The sequence below is a fragment of the Phoca vitulina genome, unplaced genomic scaffold (genome assembly GCF_004348235.1).
Source record: "Phoca vitulina isolate PV1807 unplaced genomic scaffold, GSC_HSeal_1.0 scaffold35, whole genome shotgun sequence".
Lineage (NCBI taxonomy): Eukaryota > Metazoa > Chordata > Mammalia > Carnivora > Phocidae > Phoca > Phoca vitulina.
In genome coordinates this window covers 17,292,555-17,309,058 of record NW_022589738.1, presented here as the reverse complement: position 1 = coordinate 17,309,058, position 16,504 = coordinate 17,292,555, and the positions used below count along the sequence as shown (strand labels likewise).

The window sequence follows — 16,504 nt, the reverse complement described above, 5'->3', positions numbered from 1 at the left end:
CACAGCTCCAGAATTTTTATTTTGTGAGATACTGGAATCTTAGAAAATCATCAATTCAACTAATGTGATCTGACAACAAATAACCAAATTGTGGTTTCCCCCTTGCCCTTTGGTTTTTTCCTTAACAGTAAAAGTTTTTGTTTCTTCCCATTTTCAAAAGGTAGCAGTTGGAACAGAAGGAGAACTGAGAGAGACAGAGGCTCTTTTGGAGTCCACAGCAATAAGCAGGTCCTAGAGAGAGGATGTGATTCAACTGAAGGGTAGGGAACAATAAATAGAAAATAAAAACATTTGAGGAAAGGATGCCTAGGGAAGGCACAGATATACTCAAGACTTGACTTTTAACAGTCATCTGGTTCTGCTTTGGTTAATCTCAGGTTTTGGTTTTATGTGACGACAACATGTGAGTGTACTGAAGAGCTAAAAACTAAGAGTCAAACAAAATCACTGTTGCCATTTCCTCTTCATTTTAGTTTTGCTGAATTTTAATAAACTTATAGCAATTAAAAATGTAACTTGTTAAAAACAAAATAATAAATCACTAGCAAAAAGTATAAAAATGTAGAGGATGGGGCGCCTGGGTGGCTCAGTCATTAAACGTCTGCCTTCCACTCAGTCATGATCCCAGGGTCCTGGGATTGAGGCCCGCATCGGGCTCCCTACTCCTCGGAAGCCTGCTTCTCCCTCTCCCACTCCCCTTGCTGTGTTCCCTGTGTCTCCCTCTGTCAAATAAATAAAGTCTTAAAAAAAAAATATAGAGGATAGAAGATGCTGTTTTTAACAAATGCATTTTAGGAACAGAGTCAGAAATGATTTCAGGAGCCAGAAAAGCAGGAAATTCTGTGACTTTTAAGGATCAGTCTGGTTTCAGGACCCTGTGTTTAGCTGTCTGGATGAAAGACTACACAAAAAGGCAGGGAGTATTAAAGACAGCTCTGGCTTGGAAGAAAACCACAAGGAAGAAGCTGATTGAAGGTGCGTTGTATTTGAGGTTACACAGAATCTAATCCACCCAAAAACCCATCTGCTAAGATGGAACCTCAAGAGGGATGGAATTTTAGTGAACAGCTTTACATAGGGGATAGAAATGCAAATATACCTGAAATATCAGAATAAGAACACTGAAGACAATAAACAGAAGGACAAATGATTATGAACAATATAATCATAAATCAATACATTGGGCAAAAGATAAAGCATGCCATGAATGCAAAAGGAAGGAGCAGCTCATCTTCCATTGAGGGGAGATGGGAAATCACAGAAGTTTTCATAAAGAAGTTGTCAATTTAGATGTGAGCAAGGAGGAGAGGTGGGAGGAAGGCATCTTCCAGGCAGTGCGAATGCCATGAACAAAGCTAGTATGGGATTATTCAGGAAACAAACAACTGTTGCTACAAGATTTTAATCTTGGGATGGGGTTTCTGGGGCAGGAGAATAAAGGAATAAAGCCACAGTGACAGTACATTATGTTGAAGTGAAGACAACACTGGGGACTACTCAGACATTCCAAGGGCAACTTAGGACTAAGTTTCCAAAGTTAGTTCCCAAATACCAGTGTGGAGACAGATGAAACATGGGTTAACTTGATACAACAAGTCTTTATGGTAACAACCTTAGCCACTAAGAAGTAAATGGGGTACAAATTAAAGTACACCAAGAGGTGCCCTGCCTTGACCAATCTCTCTTACTAAAAGAGCCATGCAGGTAAAGTGAGCCAACATGTGAGCCCTTGAAACAAACTCGCCACCTGTCACTCCAGGGTTTCATTTCCCTAAGACAACAGTGAGTGTCTGAATGTAAGACATCTAATAGTTTCATTTAAACCAACTACATGGCTGAAAATCAAGGTCTCAGTCAATGATAAAATGCGTATCTTAAGAATTTTAAATTCCTGGATGGAAAAATCAAACATGAAAGCAAATGTTAACCATGAGGATGTAGTTTTAGAATTTTTAGATTTTGTTTATACGGTGTTCTCACAAAGTACTGTATATTTAACCCAATGGTGTTTCAGAAGACCCAGCCTCAGGATAAGAGCATTAGGATCTACACCAACTATGGACTGGTCTTCATGGCTATACCCTCTCAATCAATTATTAGGCCAACTGGATATTACCAAAGAGCTGGAGTCCATTTGTCCATTAAAAAAATGGGAATCAAAGGGAAAGGGGAGTTAATAGTGAACAATTTGCTTTAATGTATATTCAAAACCTCTGTGCTTGTGATAAAGTTTATATTATGTAGATAGGGTAATAATCTATAGTATGTACCAAAAAAAGGGAAAACAAAAATATTGTTAGTTTTAAGAGATCTAATCTAGTCTAGGATGTCAGGGACTTGCCTGATCAGAGGATTTATCTAGGCCACTGTGAAAGAGATTCCCAGGGTTCTTCCCATAGAGTTTTGAATTTACTTGTTAAGAACAGAGACTAGAAATCTATTTTAGTAAGAGTCTCTGCTGATTTTTATGATTAGGAAGTAAGAACCAGTGCAAACCTCTTACTTCATAAGTGATGAAACTGGGAACAATGTCTAAAATTTGTAGTATTCTTCAAAAGACATTAGTACTATACCAACTTCATGAATCACATTTTTATGATAAAAGCCTTTAAGAGACTATAGAAAGAAAGCTTCAGGGGGGGAGATAAGAGCAGATTCTAGATCTAGACTGCCTGGGTTCAAATCCCAGCTCCACACATACTTCATATTCTCTGTGCCTCAGTTTCCTCACTGCAAAAAAAAAGAGGACAACTAACACTGCTATTATGAAAATTACATGTGTTACATAAAATGTTTAGATTAGTGCCTGGCAATTAGTGATCAGTATTTAAATTCAACATGCCAAATTCTTAAATAATTACTAAACTGAAGTTTTTTTAATTTGAAAAAATTGTGCAATGAGTGCCAACTAAAAGTGCAATAATTACACCAAAAAGAACATAAGACAGATTATTTAAAAGGCGTTTAGTCTAGATCCCATTAGGTCAGGATTTCTCAATCAAGGCACTATTGTTATTTTGGGCGGGAAAATTCTTTGTTGTGAGGGGCTGTCCTGTGCATTGTGGGGTGCTTAGCAGTATCCCTAGCTTCTACCCACAAAATATCCATAGTACCCGTCTCATTCAAATCATGACACTGCCCTATGTCCCCTGAGGAAGGGGTCAGGGGGAGGTAAAACTACCCACAGTTGAGAACCACTGCCCTAGGTCCATGAATATTATACTTGAAAAACAGAAGGTGACCGAAGTTTCTATAATATTAGTATTAACAATTATAACTATAGCTACCATTTACTGAGTGCTTACTCTATGCTAAGACCCACATAATACTTACAAAAGGTGTATTGGAAAGATACAATTATTATTCCCATTTTTCAGAAAAGAAAACAAAGACTAATAAGTCCAGTAATTTACCCATGGTCCCCCCCCTACCAACAAATGGGGCAGCTGAGATCTGAAGGCAGACTGGACTCCAAACAACTACACAGTGCTGCCCTGCCTGTAATAGTTCACTGAGACATCAAATAGCACGGAACCTAAGACAGGAAAATTACAAAGGAAAGGCAAATAACGAACATATAATGATCACATATACACGAAAGGCACAGAGAAAGTACTTTATAAAGCATTAATATTGTGCATGTAAAATGGTACATTTAAAAACATCTACAAAAAGCGTGTAAGTGGTCAAAAGTATGACAAAATGATATGCCAAGAACTTAAGTTTGTGGGGAGTGGTTTTCAATGGACTTGATACTACTGAAATTTTAGAAAATTTATTTTCAAGTAATGGCTTATAAGCTATTAGTATTTTTAGAATGTATAATTACCTAGCAGATTACAGGGAGGTTGATAAGACAATGTATATTCTGAAAATTAACCTTCTACTCCTCAGCATACTGTCTGATATGCTCCTCCTAAATCTGAGACTTCCTAATATTGAACTTTTCCAGAGGAAAATGGGATCTTTGGCATTCTGTTTTTGACATTTGAAAATGTACTGAACTACTTACCATCACAGCGATTTAAGTGCAACTAACAAAGTAGGTGGGGAAGGAACCAGAGTTTCCAACGTATTAGAAACATACTATCATGACATTAACTTGCTAATAGCCCAACATGATTGCAACAATTTATACCGTATTTGTTGGGCTTGGCCTTATCTACTGTTGAGATTAAACCATTCAACTGCATCTAAAGGAATCTATGTATTGTGAAAGCCTGTTATCTACAGGGAAATCTAATCAGTACCAACAGTCTCCAGAGCTCACTTGCTACACACACTATCATTTGATTCCTTTTCTTTGTCTTTTTTTCTTTCCTTTCCAAGGGTCCTATTAAAAGGAATACTTTAATGCTAAAACATAATGAATATACAAGTCTTACGAAGGTGAAGTTAAAAAGAGCTTTAGCACTATACAGGGAGAAAATGTAGGCCAAAGCAATGTACCTCAAATATTTGAAAATGGAATCATGAATTTTCAAAGAATGAGGTTTCTCTTAGCTCTCAACTAGTTTAAAATTAAAACCAAAGAGTAAAAACTGTATACTATGATGAAGATGGATAATCTACATCAATAATCTCCCCACCCTCAATTTTAGGTTTTAAAGTGCCTATTTAGTAAAACTTCATTCACTCAAGACCAACCAATGAAAATACCTATGACATAGTTTATACTGGAGTGGGACAGGGATTTACTTAAAGTAAGTATGTTCAATAGTTCTCAAAAATGTACAACCCAAATAAAATTGTGAGAAAACAAATCCAGAATGTGGAGCTCTGTAGAACACAAAGGTCGGCTCTCTTTAAAAAAAAAAAAACAAAAGGAGAAGAAGAAAGAAAAAAAATCATGCAAAAGGACTCGTAGATTTCAAAGAGACTAAAGACACAATGACTACATACTAAATTCAATGTCAGCATCATAGGGGCTGGTTGGGCAGGGAGAGGTAAAAGCTACAAAAATACATTTTTGCATAGTTGGGGAATTTCAAATACAGTCTGTATATTAGCTAATTACTATCGAATTTCACATTTCTTACATGTATTAAACATTACTGTGGTTACACAAGAATATCCTTATTCTTTTTTTTTTAAACATAAAGCATTCTTTTTTAACATAAAGCATTCCTTTTTTTTTTTTAAGATTTTATTTCTTTATTTGACAGACACAGCGAGAGAGGGAACACAAGCAGGGGGAGTGGGAGAGGGAGAAGCAGGCTTCTTGCCGAGCAGGGAGCCGATGCGGGGCTCGATCCCAGAACCCTGGGATCATGACCTGACCCAAAGGCAGACGCTTAACGACTAAGCCACCCAGGTGCCCCAAGAATATCCTTATTCTTAAGAGATGCAGGTTGAAGTGTTTGGGGTCATGTCATAATGTTTGCAAATTATTTTTTCATATGGCTCAGCCAAAAAAGTGTGTGCATATGCGCATGTGGAGACTGCTAAGTAAATGTGGCAAAAACTTATCTGAGGACTCCAGATGAAGTTATATAGGCATTCACGGTACTATTCTTTCACTTTTGGTAGATTTTTAAAATTACAAAATAAAACGTTGGAGGAAAAAGTATAAACAAATTTCGGAGTAGGGGCATGCAACAATGCATTACATGCAAATTTGATGTATTTTAAAGGAGAGTAAGGTATTAATATGGAAAAAATATCACAGTTCAATGAGTTAAAGGAAAAGATCAGTAGCCTTACATTCTGATAAAGTCTTTCTTACTTCATTTCTTTGTATAGGCACTGTTCTATTTTAAAAATAGCGAATGGTTGAGAAAACGTAATAGCTAACACCTTAGGAGGGTTAGCTGTCAGCCAGGTGAAAGCTACAAACGTGTGTACCAGACTCCTTTTCTAAGCAGTAGAGCCACACAGTCATCTGGCTACTGAACAGAGATCCCCACTAAAACATCACAGAAAGAATTCAAGTTCTGCATGTCTTAAGTCTGCCAAGCTGGTAATCACTCCCCACACCTAATTCAGTTCCTCTCTTCTTCCTTTACCCCCAGCTCCATCAACAAGCACATTATGTCCCCCTGCCTACCCAAGGTAAAGCCCCAGCAGTACAGATTCCTCTCACCTCCGCCACCCAATCACCAAGTGTAGTCTATTTTACCCTCTAACCTTTGTCCCTCCTCTTGTCTGAACTGCAGCAACTACCTTCTCATTTATTCCTCTAAATCTTCTGCCCTCCATTTATTGCTTCATCTTGCTGCCAAGTGACCTAACATGCAAATTTGATCATTATTAAAAAGATTTCAAAAAACAAATTTTTTTGAGAGAGAGCATGCGAGCGCAATGGGGGTGGGGGGAGAGCGGCGGGGGTGGGGGAGAGAGAGAGAGAGAGAGAGAGAGAGAATCCCAAGCAGGCTCCACACCCAGCACAGAGCCTGATGCGGGGCTCGATCACACAACCCTGAGATCCTGACCTGAGCCAAAATCAAGAGTTGGAAGCTTAACCAACTGAGCCACCCAGGTACCCCTAAAAGATGTAAAATTCTAAAGGCTTCCCACTGGTGGCTGCTCCCAATGTGAAGTCTACCTGAAATTTTTAGCAACATGTTTAAATCTATACTCTTCAACTAATATGAACAAGTAGGGCTTAAACCTGAAAAGACACTTAAAAGTTTGGTCTAAAGAAGGAGAAACTAAGTTTGCTTATAATATATGGGGTATGTGGAAAAAAGTTTATGTTTATTTAGACAGTTAAAGGAAATCAAAAGAGAAAGTTATTCACTGAGCCTCCACTAAAATTCTTCTAAGGAGTTAGGCTGTTAACTTTTCAAGTCAAGGTCACTGCATTGTAAAATGAAAGAAGTAATAAGATAATGAATATTCTTTTGACTCATGCCAATGCAGAAGGTATTTGGAAGAACGTGAAGCAGAGTATAAAGATTAGTGTATTTTAGTAAAACAACTAGGATGTAGAAATTGAAAGAGATTACTATATGATTTACTCAGATAAAGTACTTTATGGAATTACAGGACTCTAAAAGACCCAATTTGAACTTGGGAAGTGCAAGGAAAAAAAACAAGAATAATGTTGACTTGATGAAATAACTACAGGTAATTCATTCTCAAAATGATAACAAGAAATTAGTAGGGGGCAATAGAAGAGAACACCATTCTCCCATTATTAAATCACTCGGTGCCAAGAGAGGTACATGATCTATTACTATACTCCCACAAATTTTTCATAAATTTTGCATAAACTCACTTGGTGTTGAAACTTGACCTGAGGCTTTTTATAGTTTTTGCTTAGCTCATCGGGGTGACTGTATGTTTTACCAGAAAAATTAATGTGTTTGATTCCAGGATACTGCCACAGACCTTACTAGAAGGACAAAATAGATCATATATGCACTGTATTTCTTTTCTAAACCCAAAGAATTCTGAATACCAAACCACATTTGGCCTAAGGACTATGGAGCTACAGTATTATTACTTCTGTGAGGCCTTTCCTTAATGTTCCCCTCTCTCAGAAGTGCCTTCCTCTGTGCTCCCCCATTTTTTAAACCAGTATCTTCACGAGCAAAGATCCCATATTTTAATGCATTGACTATTTCCCCATTTATTATAAATGGCCTGAGAAGTGATCAAGTCCCTCTCTCCCCTAGGACAGTATCACAGCACCAACTCAGTTCACAATAAATATGAAACAAATATGAAAGCATGAAAAGAACTGGGTGGAGATGAATGAGTGGATGTGAAGGCACAAGGTACATTTCGCTTGCATTGTTTCTGATTAACGCAACTATGAAGACCCAAAAATTACACATTGTTGATTCATAGTATTTAGAACTAAAAACAATAACTCAGGGAGGAAGTTAAGGAAGAAGACTATCTTTGTATATATATCTTCTCCATTCCACTTCTTGCATGGAGCTGATAATTTTTTTTCTTTTAAAATAGTCTACAATTCGCATGTTCAAGGTATCCTGAATTAATACCTTACTAAAAGATAATTCAAACAAGGAGGGAAAAGGGGGGGGAAGTGTAAAAATTGCAATTCATATTAAAGATGTTTTTAAAATACAAAACAGAGTAGCAAAAATAAATGGAAAATTCAAGCACACACGGAAAGGCAGCAGTGGGAGAAATGGCTGACAAGGTAAGTGGGGGTCAGATTTGAGGCAGAAATGGGGGATTTTAAAGAAAGTTTACATTTATGCCTTTGTATGTTTAGCTTAGTTGGTCACTGGAAACCTCAGCAAGAGAACTGACTGGGACATATTTAAGGTAGAAAGCCAAACTGCTATGGATGGTGGAGTGGACCGGATATGAAGAAAAAGACTCAGGCCAAGGAAAGAAATGGCAAGAGAGAACCATTACTTAAGAATTGGTATAGCTCACAAGCCAGGACAAACCAATACCACTTCCTTTGTTGGCAGGATACTAGGTTTGAGGACCAAAGCAATGATGTGGGTACAATTTTACAGCAAAGCTGAGCTTGTGGAAAAAGACACCCTCTATTTCTGAACAATACATTCCCCATGCTGGCTTCTGACCTTTATCTGGTTCACTATTTGCTTTTCTTAAATAGAAGTATTCCTCTAAGCTCTGTCCCCAACTCCTCCCCTTTTCTTTCTCTCAAGGCAATCACAAATGGCCAGACAGAAGACCCCCTAGTCTGCCGGCTCTAACTTTGCTCTCTGGAGTTCTGCATTTCCTACAGCTTCCGCTAAACAGCTCTATCCAACTATTTTATTGGCTCCTCAAACTTGCCACTGCCCCAAAATGAAGTCCTGTGCCAAAGATACATTCAAGTAGCTTTCATACAAGATGGCTATGGGCATTTAATCCTGGCTGTAACTACCTGGGTGACCTTGGCATGCTGAGAGGTAGAACTCAGATACAGTCTGGGAAGCACTTTTCTTAGTGCTCAGCTAAGTACCAAACTCAATTTATTATTTTTTTATATAGATTTTTAGAGAGAGAGCATGTGAGCGGTGGGGGGAAGGGTGCAGAGGGAGAGGGAGAGAATCTTAAGCAGATCTGAGCACAGAGCCCAATACGGTGCTTGATCTCACGACCCTGAGATCCTGACCTGAGCCGAAATCAAGAGTTGGACACTTAGCCAACTAAGCCACCCAGGTCTGCCCCCCAAAATCAATTTATTAACTAGCATTATTACTAAAACCACATAGAACCCAGACTTGAAAACCCAAACTATCTTTGATTCACTTTCTCTTACCATCCAAAAGCTTATGCTGTTTATTTAACTGCTAGAAAGAACTTTATGAAACCCAAATTAGATCGTATTAGTTAAAAACCCATCAAAAGCTAACAGAACAGACTTATGTTTGGCACACAATGCATACTCTCTGCCACTAAGAACTTTTACAACTGTAACTTACTCTACTACTCATCACACACATTGTCCTCAAGCTAGAATGTACCACCGCATACGTAGCAGAGTTGTATCATATATGCGTTTAAGATGATGCAAATACCCAGTAGGGAAGAAGTCAGGAGGGAGGAGCAAAACAGGTAGGTGCTGGGGATAGAAGTAGAGCCGGGGGAAGAAAAGATGACCTGGAGTGAGTATGCACCTGCTGGTCCTCTGGGCAGCAGGAGTTCTTCTGAGCCGAGTCAGCAGCCTTACCATGCTGAGTATGATTGTAATAGTACAAGAGGGCCTCTCCACAGAAGCCCAACGACTTCACCTAGTGCTCAAGTGAAGAAAAGGGATTTATTCCCTCGCTGGAGGCAAATGTGACTGTGCTGGACTGAAGGAGACATGGTATGCATTACTTTGTAGATGAATTGAAGCGTTTTCCTGATGGCACAAGTTTGGTCTTAAACTGGCTTCAGGTGTTATTCCTCTGTCCTCTCTCCTCTCCCTGCCTCCACATTTTTAGCCTTCACACAAATTACCTGCTTCTCAGAACACACAGACTTTTCTGATTCCATGGAGCTGGAAAGAATCCAGTGAGGATCTGTTGTTGTATTTCTTTCAATCTATCTATAAAAGAATGCACTTTTACTTCAAGATAAGACCTATACCAGATACAGACAGATGACAGACACACATATACCCTCTCTCAGTGCCTAGCCTAGAGCCTTGTATACAGTCAGCAAACATTCATTAAATTATAGGAAGTACAAATGGAAGAAAAGGAACAATGTTGGCTGGTGAAAAGTACATTTTTAGTAATAGCTGAATGACTATGCTTTAAGAGGGAAGTTTATAAAGCAAGACTTAGGGGTTTGAATTTATAGTGAACATTTTCAATCAGTGTGATGACAAAAGGAGCTTGCTAATCACATCTCATGACAACTCAAGCTGGGAGCAGAATTCTTAATATAATGAGGAACACAATAAAGATTTAAATGACTGAGTATTTTGTAGCACAGAGTAAAAATGGGAGTAAAATGAGTATGTAAGTGCATTTAGGTTAAAAAAATAAGGTAGGTATGAGGAACAACAGTACAAGTAATTTTAAGTTGAAAAACATCCAAATGGTGTGTTTCCAATTTCAACACAACTTTATAACAAAGATGAATATGAGTGTCAATGCTCAACATTTCAAATGTTAAGAGGGATGATGATAAACTGGAAGGAGTCTAGAAGGATGATAAGGATGATGGGGACGGAGGGATGGAAAAGATGATAGAGGTGAGAGATGTTTAAATTAATGAAGACCAGGTAGGAAGAAGAACAGAATAGGACAATGATCTTCCCTTGATTCCTTTTTCCTTCTTGCCACTTCCTCCCCCCACCCTGCAACATATGTGCAAATTCTGTGAGCTTTAGCTCCATCACAGACCCTAATTTGATCCCTCTCTCTACCCCCATGGGTAAATGTCTATCTAGGTTGGTCTGTCCTGTTGCAACTGCCTTCTAACTGTCCACCCACTCCCCCTTTCCAACACTGCCTCCTGGAATCCATTCTCTACAAAGCAACCAGATTCATTTTCTTAAAAGTTTAAATCAGAACCCATCCGTCTCCTGCTTATACTCCTCTAATGCTAACCTATAACACCCAGAACTAACATATAAACTGCTTACCATGTCCTAAAAGTCCATGTCCAATCTGGTTCCTGCTCACTTCATTGAGCTTACTGCAACCCCCCTTTCTCTCATTCTGCTAGTATATCCTGGCCTTTCTGTTCTACAAACATGCCAAAGCTGTTCCCCATTCAGCCATTCAGGCCTGAAATGTTCTACCCCTAGGTATTTGGTTGACTCCATCTCAGTATTTGGGTCTAAGCACAAAACTCATCTTCTCAGACACTTTCCTTGACTGCTGTAGAAAAAAGCAGCACTCCCACTCCCACCCCCACCCCCCAAATATTACGCATTTATCTTATTCATACTACTTGTTAGTAATTTATTCATCTGTCTGGTGGTCTCTCTGTCTTGCTCCACTAGAATTTAAGTCCCCTGAGGGGAGGGGTTTTAATTTAAACACTGCACAGAGTTGGTTCTTAAACACTTGTTGAATGGGATACATTCTACATAAATCCGAAACATATTTAGGGATTTAGGACCAAATGACAGGTAGATTTTAGGCCAATGTGTAAAGAACTTTCAAGAATTATAGTGAGGTAATGAGAATTATAGTGAGGTAACGTTCTCATCTACCTCACTAGATGACCACAAATTATGGAGGCTACAGAATGGATTACTGCACTTAGTAGTAGTTTTGACTAAATGACCTTAAAAATCCTTCCCAATTATAAAATTCTAATCTATCTAAAATGTAATGAGTCACTTTCAATCTATATAGCTATTAGAGAAATGGTTTCTATGCTGTACCATCCCTCTACCTTCTTTAGGAGATCTGCATTAGCCTCTAGTTTATGCCTATCTCAAATTTACTAAACATCTTCAGTGACTTTAAATCATTTTTTGCCCCAAAAGTAACCCTGAACTTGCCCTTCAGAGCAAGGTACCACCGTCAGATATAGTAAGATAAACGGATAGATAACCCCTCACACCCCACTACCAATTACATTTATAGAATACAGTACCCAAGAGCCAACTTTTTAAAAGGATCTGTATATCATGTGATGTAATGAGCACTGGGTATTATATAAGACTGAGGAATCACTGAACTCTACCTCTGAACCTAATAATACGCTATATATTAATTAACTGAATTTAAAAAAAAAAAGGATTTGTACATTATTTGCTATGATTTGGGTTTTGTTACCTCTTGTCTCCCCTACTATTTCCGCCCAAGACTAGCTAAAAACTGCAACTGATAAAAGGACTTTATCATAAGATAATCCAGAGGTGTGTTACCTTGACCACTACAATTTCTGTTTGAATGAAATTTTGGACTTAGGTTTGAAATCATTTTAAGACAGGATTACTTTCAAAAGACAGTATTTTGAAAACGACATATTCTGACCAAATTAATATAGCTGCAGGAGAAATACTTAATATAAGCACTACTTTAACAAATATGAAAACTATAAATATTTTATCAGTGAGTATAAAGCAGTGTATTCCAAAATGAGTTTTTGAGGAGATCAATTCTTTAAGAGATACTGGTCAAACAAATAAGTTTGGGAAATACATTATATAACCCTCCTCCTTCCCCATTCACAAAACATACCAACACTTATAGTCTCTACAACATTTTACAAAAACTATTAAAAGAATAAAGGACTTGTAAAACTTTATCTAATCTATCATTTTCCATATTTCTTTGACCAGAATCACCCACCTTTTCAGGGTAGGGGCAGCAGTGGCAGAAAATACAATTTAGGGAAACACTGCTATATAGCACTATTTGAAAATATTACTTCTAAATATATTTACAAAATAGCTAAGACAGAAACTGACAATAAATGAGAAGCTTAGTAGGATATATATATTCAAATAACTTGTATTAGGTGTTTAAAGCAGCTAAGAAAAGGAACAATTATAAGATGGATGATTTCATTAAAACAATTAAAAAATTGCCATTTTAGTTAAGTCCCTATATTAAATGCTAATTTATCTGTACCAGCAATTATTTTGTGATGCCATTCTCTCCCCCCTGATACCAAGGGCAGTCTTTCAATATTAAAACTCAAGTTCTCCTAGGAATCAGGTGGCTCAGAGGGTAGTGGGGAAGCACAGGCCTGTGAATCTACTGGTTTAGAATCATTTGTGTGTCTTCAATCCTTTTTGTACCATAGTGTACTGACTATCTGGAAGGGAAAAATACTTTTAATGTGTGGATACTCGTACTACATTTTACTGGACTTCTGGACCTTTTTGTTGTGATGTCAACATAATTCTATGGGGGGGGGGGGAAGTACTGAATAGTTAACACTCCCCAAAAAGAGAGGGACTACAGCAGTTTTAGAAAGCACTTACTTAATCATTTCAAAAAGCTTTGGATCTGAGACCTTGATATTTCGTGCCATATTCCAGGAAAGATGAACCATGGGTACTATTGACTTCACACTTTGCAATTTGTTCCATTCGTACCGTTCCACTGCCAACTTATACTGGCAGGCTAGGAAAAAAAAAACAGTTATAAAATAGCAACCCAAAGTACCAAAAGATATGAAGTTACCATTATCACCTTCTCAGATGTTATCAATACCAATTCTGAGAACCTCAAAACATTACAAAAATAATTTTTATGTTTCTTTGATAATTATGGCAATAATAATAGTAGTGAACACATAAAGAGTGCTTACTATAACTATGTGCCAGGCATTGTGCTGAGCTATTTTTATACATTATCTCATTTCACCTTTATCATTACCTTATTAATTTTATTATTCCCATTATACAGATGAAGAAATTGAGGCCCAGAGAGGTTATATAACTTGCCCAAAGTTCCAAGAGCCAGGTCCTGGTCCTAATCCAGGTCTTTCTGGCTCCAAAGGCCATATTCTTAATCTGAATTATCTACTGCCTGAAGGCAGGCATAATTCAAACAGATTTTGACATATTAGGGCTATTCATACAACATACCAGATAAAAGAAAAATTTGAAAGAATGAATAACCACTCTATTTTGCCTTCTCCCATAAAGGGTTTGCTTTATAAAACAAAACCAAGCACTCTAAAAATTATTAAAAGTGTATCTTCCTTGTATATAAAGACATTAATTTGTTATTTGCTGAGGTCTATGGTCTTGGATTTCTACCTGTTAACTTGAATTTAATTTCTTGTACTACAAATTAAAATTTTATTCAAGGAGATACAACTCTTCTTCCAATTACTAGTGAGTTATATTCCAAGAAAAAAAAAATAAACCTATCAGATACAATCCTTTATAAATTAAACTTTTTTTTTTTTAGCATATTCTTTAAAATACCTGTAAGTGGACCAACATTCCAAGCAATGTTGTTGCACCAGCCAATAGCCTGAACCCAATGAACAGTGCCTGCATTTATCCAGACCAAATCTCCAGGTCGCTGAATAAACCTATACACTGGAACATTTGCTTCATAAAGATCTTCAAGGTTGGGCCACCAAGAACCCATGAGGAAATTCAAATTATTTCTGAAATAAGAAAAAATAATGCAAATGGATCAAATACTTAAATAAAACTCCTTAATAAGACTGGAAAACAAGGTCAAAACTTCTTAAAACATGCTCATTCACACTGCATTGAAACTTAACTGTTTGTGCAATAAGAACTACCGTATGTAATGGGAGTAAAATTAATTACAGTTAAGTATTGAATAACTTATCCAAAGATCAGTACTACTACCGTCAATTGATTTTTCAAAGATCCAAATGAAATCCAAAGCTCCTTTTAAGTAACACTTATACATTAACTTAATTTCATTTCACTAAAGGCTATTTGACTGAACACTTCTTCACGGAGTACCAAGAAATCTCTAAAAGGTAAATGGAAGGTGGAATTGACATCAAGTCACTTAAGTCCATAAACAGGAACGCTATGGCAAATATAATGAAGTATTAGGAACTTTGATTTCTGAGGCAAAGTGGAAAAAAGAATGGTCTCTACTGCTGTTTTGAATTCTAAGAGGAAAAGGAGACAGGATGTCAGTCTCTAGAGTTTTGATACTAGTTTAAAACTATGCAGCTGAAAACAACTTCATAAAAAACGAATAATCATACACATGCACAAATAACCATCATCACTGCCGCTGCCACCACCAATGTACTTTGGAAACATTCTATGGATCTTAGTAAGCTTTTACTTTAAAATCTGGTTTCTTGGGCGCCTGCGTGGCTCAGTCGTTAAGTGTCTGCCTTCGGCTCAGGTCATGATCCCAGGGTCCTGGGATCGAGCCCCACATTGGGCTCCCTGCTCTGCAGGAAGCCTGCTTCTCCCTCTCCCACTCCCCGTGCTTGTGTTCCCTCTCTCGCTATGTCTCTGTCAAATAAATAAATAAAATCTTTAAAAAAATAAAAAATAAAAAAAATAAATAAAATCTGGCTGCTTCTTTTTCTACTTCATCATGATATAATATGAAGTATTTTTTAAACCGCATAGCAACTTTTCCTACAAGAGAAGTTTATAAAATTCAATAAGCTACATTTTGGGGAAGGAAGAACTTGCAGAATGGAAATGTTCCTTTCCTTATGATCTAAGAAGCAGTCTTTACTTTTGTCCTGTGCCAAAGGATACAATAAAGTGTACCTTGAAATTATTCTCTTTGGTTTAAATTTAACTTATTTGTTTAGATCAAGGGCTGGCAAACTATGGCCCATGAGCCAAATCCAGCTCACCTATTTTTGTAAATAGAACTTTTATTAGACCATAGCCATGCCCATTCATTTACATATTATTATACATGATTGCTTATGTACCACAGTGACACAGCTGTGACAGAGACCATATGACCTACAAAGCCTAAAATATTTATTATCTGGCCCTTTCTGGAAAAATCTCACCAACAGCTGATTTAGATGGAATCTTTGCCTTATTTTTTTCCTTAAAAAAATGCAAGGCTGCTCTTCAAAGTCTAGAAGACTGCCAATGGTAGCCTAACTGCAAGGGGATATGGATGGGCTTACTGTCTGTAATAAGGCTCAGTAGATACAGTCCAGAAAAACTTGCCCATGAAGCAAAATATGGTTACAAACACAAATTCTATCCCTACTTCACCCATGTGTTGCCATCATAACACTGGAGGAACCTTTCTATCCAAAAGCAAGCAAGCAATCAAGTAAGCAAGACCACCAAATAATCAACAACTAAGTTAAAAAAAAAAATTAAAGTTACCCCAAAAAAGCAAGCATCCTTTTTATCATATATTCAAGTGAATGGTTATTTCAAGACAGATACTGTTTAAAGTCATAACAAAAACTACAGACACGGTCAGTATCAGTCAGTATCAAAAGCAACAATCCTTATGTGAAACAAAATTACACTGAAATGCTGGGGTAGCAAGTGCTATTTCTGCAGCTTAAATTTACCTAACCCTTCATACTTTTGATATTTTTATTATCCCCAAGTTCACGCTTTTTAGACATCACCTGCCTCTTCTAATTATCTTTGTTCCCAGATTACCTCCCCATTAGGTAGGAAAGAAAAACTAAATCCTGAAGAGAGCCAATCTCTACTCAGAAA

General features: G+C 37.4%; 1 protein-coding gene across 9 annotated transcripts in view; it reads right to left on the bottom strand.

Annotated features, from left to right (window-relative positions):
• Positions 1–16,504, bottom strand: part of KDM6A (lysine demethylase 6A) — a 204,283-nt gene that overhangs the window by 9,910 nt on the left and 177,869 nt on the right. For all 9 annotated transcript variants that reach the window (XM_032426664.1, XM_032426669.1, XM_032426663.1 and 6 more), the window contains 2 exons: positions 14,273–14,460; positions 13,319–13,460 (listed from right to left, as the gene is read on the bottom strand). In XM_032426664.1, coding sequence (XP_032282555.1) covers positions 13,319–13,460; positions 14,273–14,460 — 330 coding nt within the window. The remainder of the gene's footprint in view (positions 1–13,318; positions 13,461–14,272; positions 14,461–16,504) is intronic.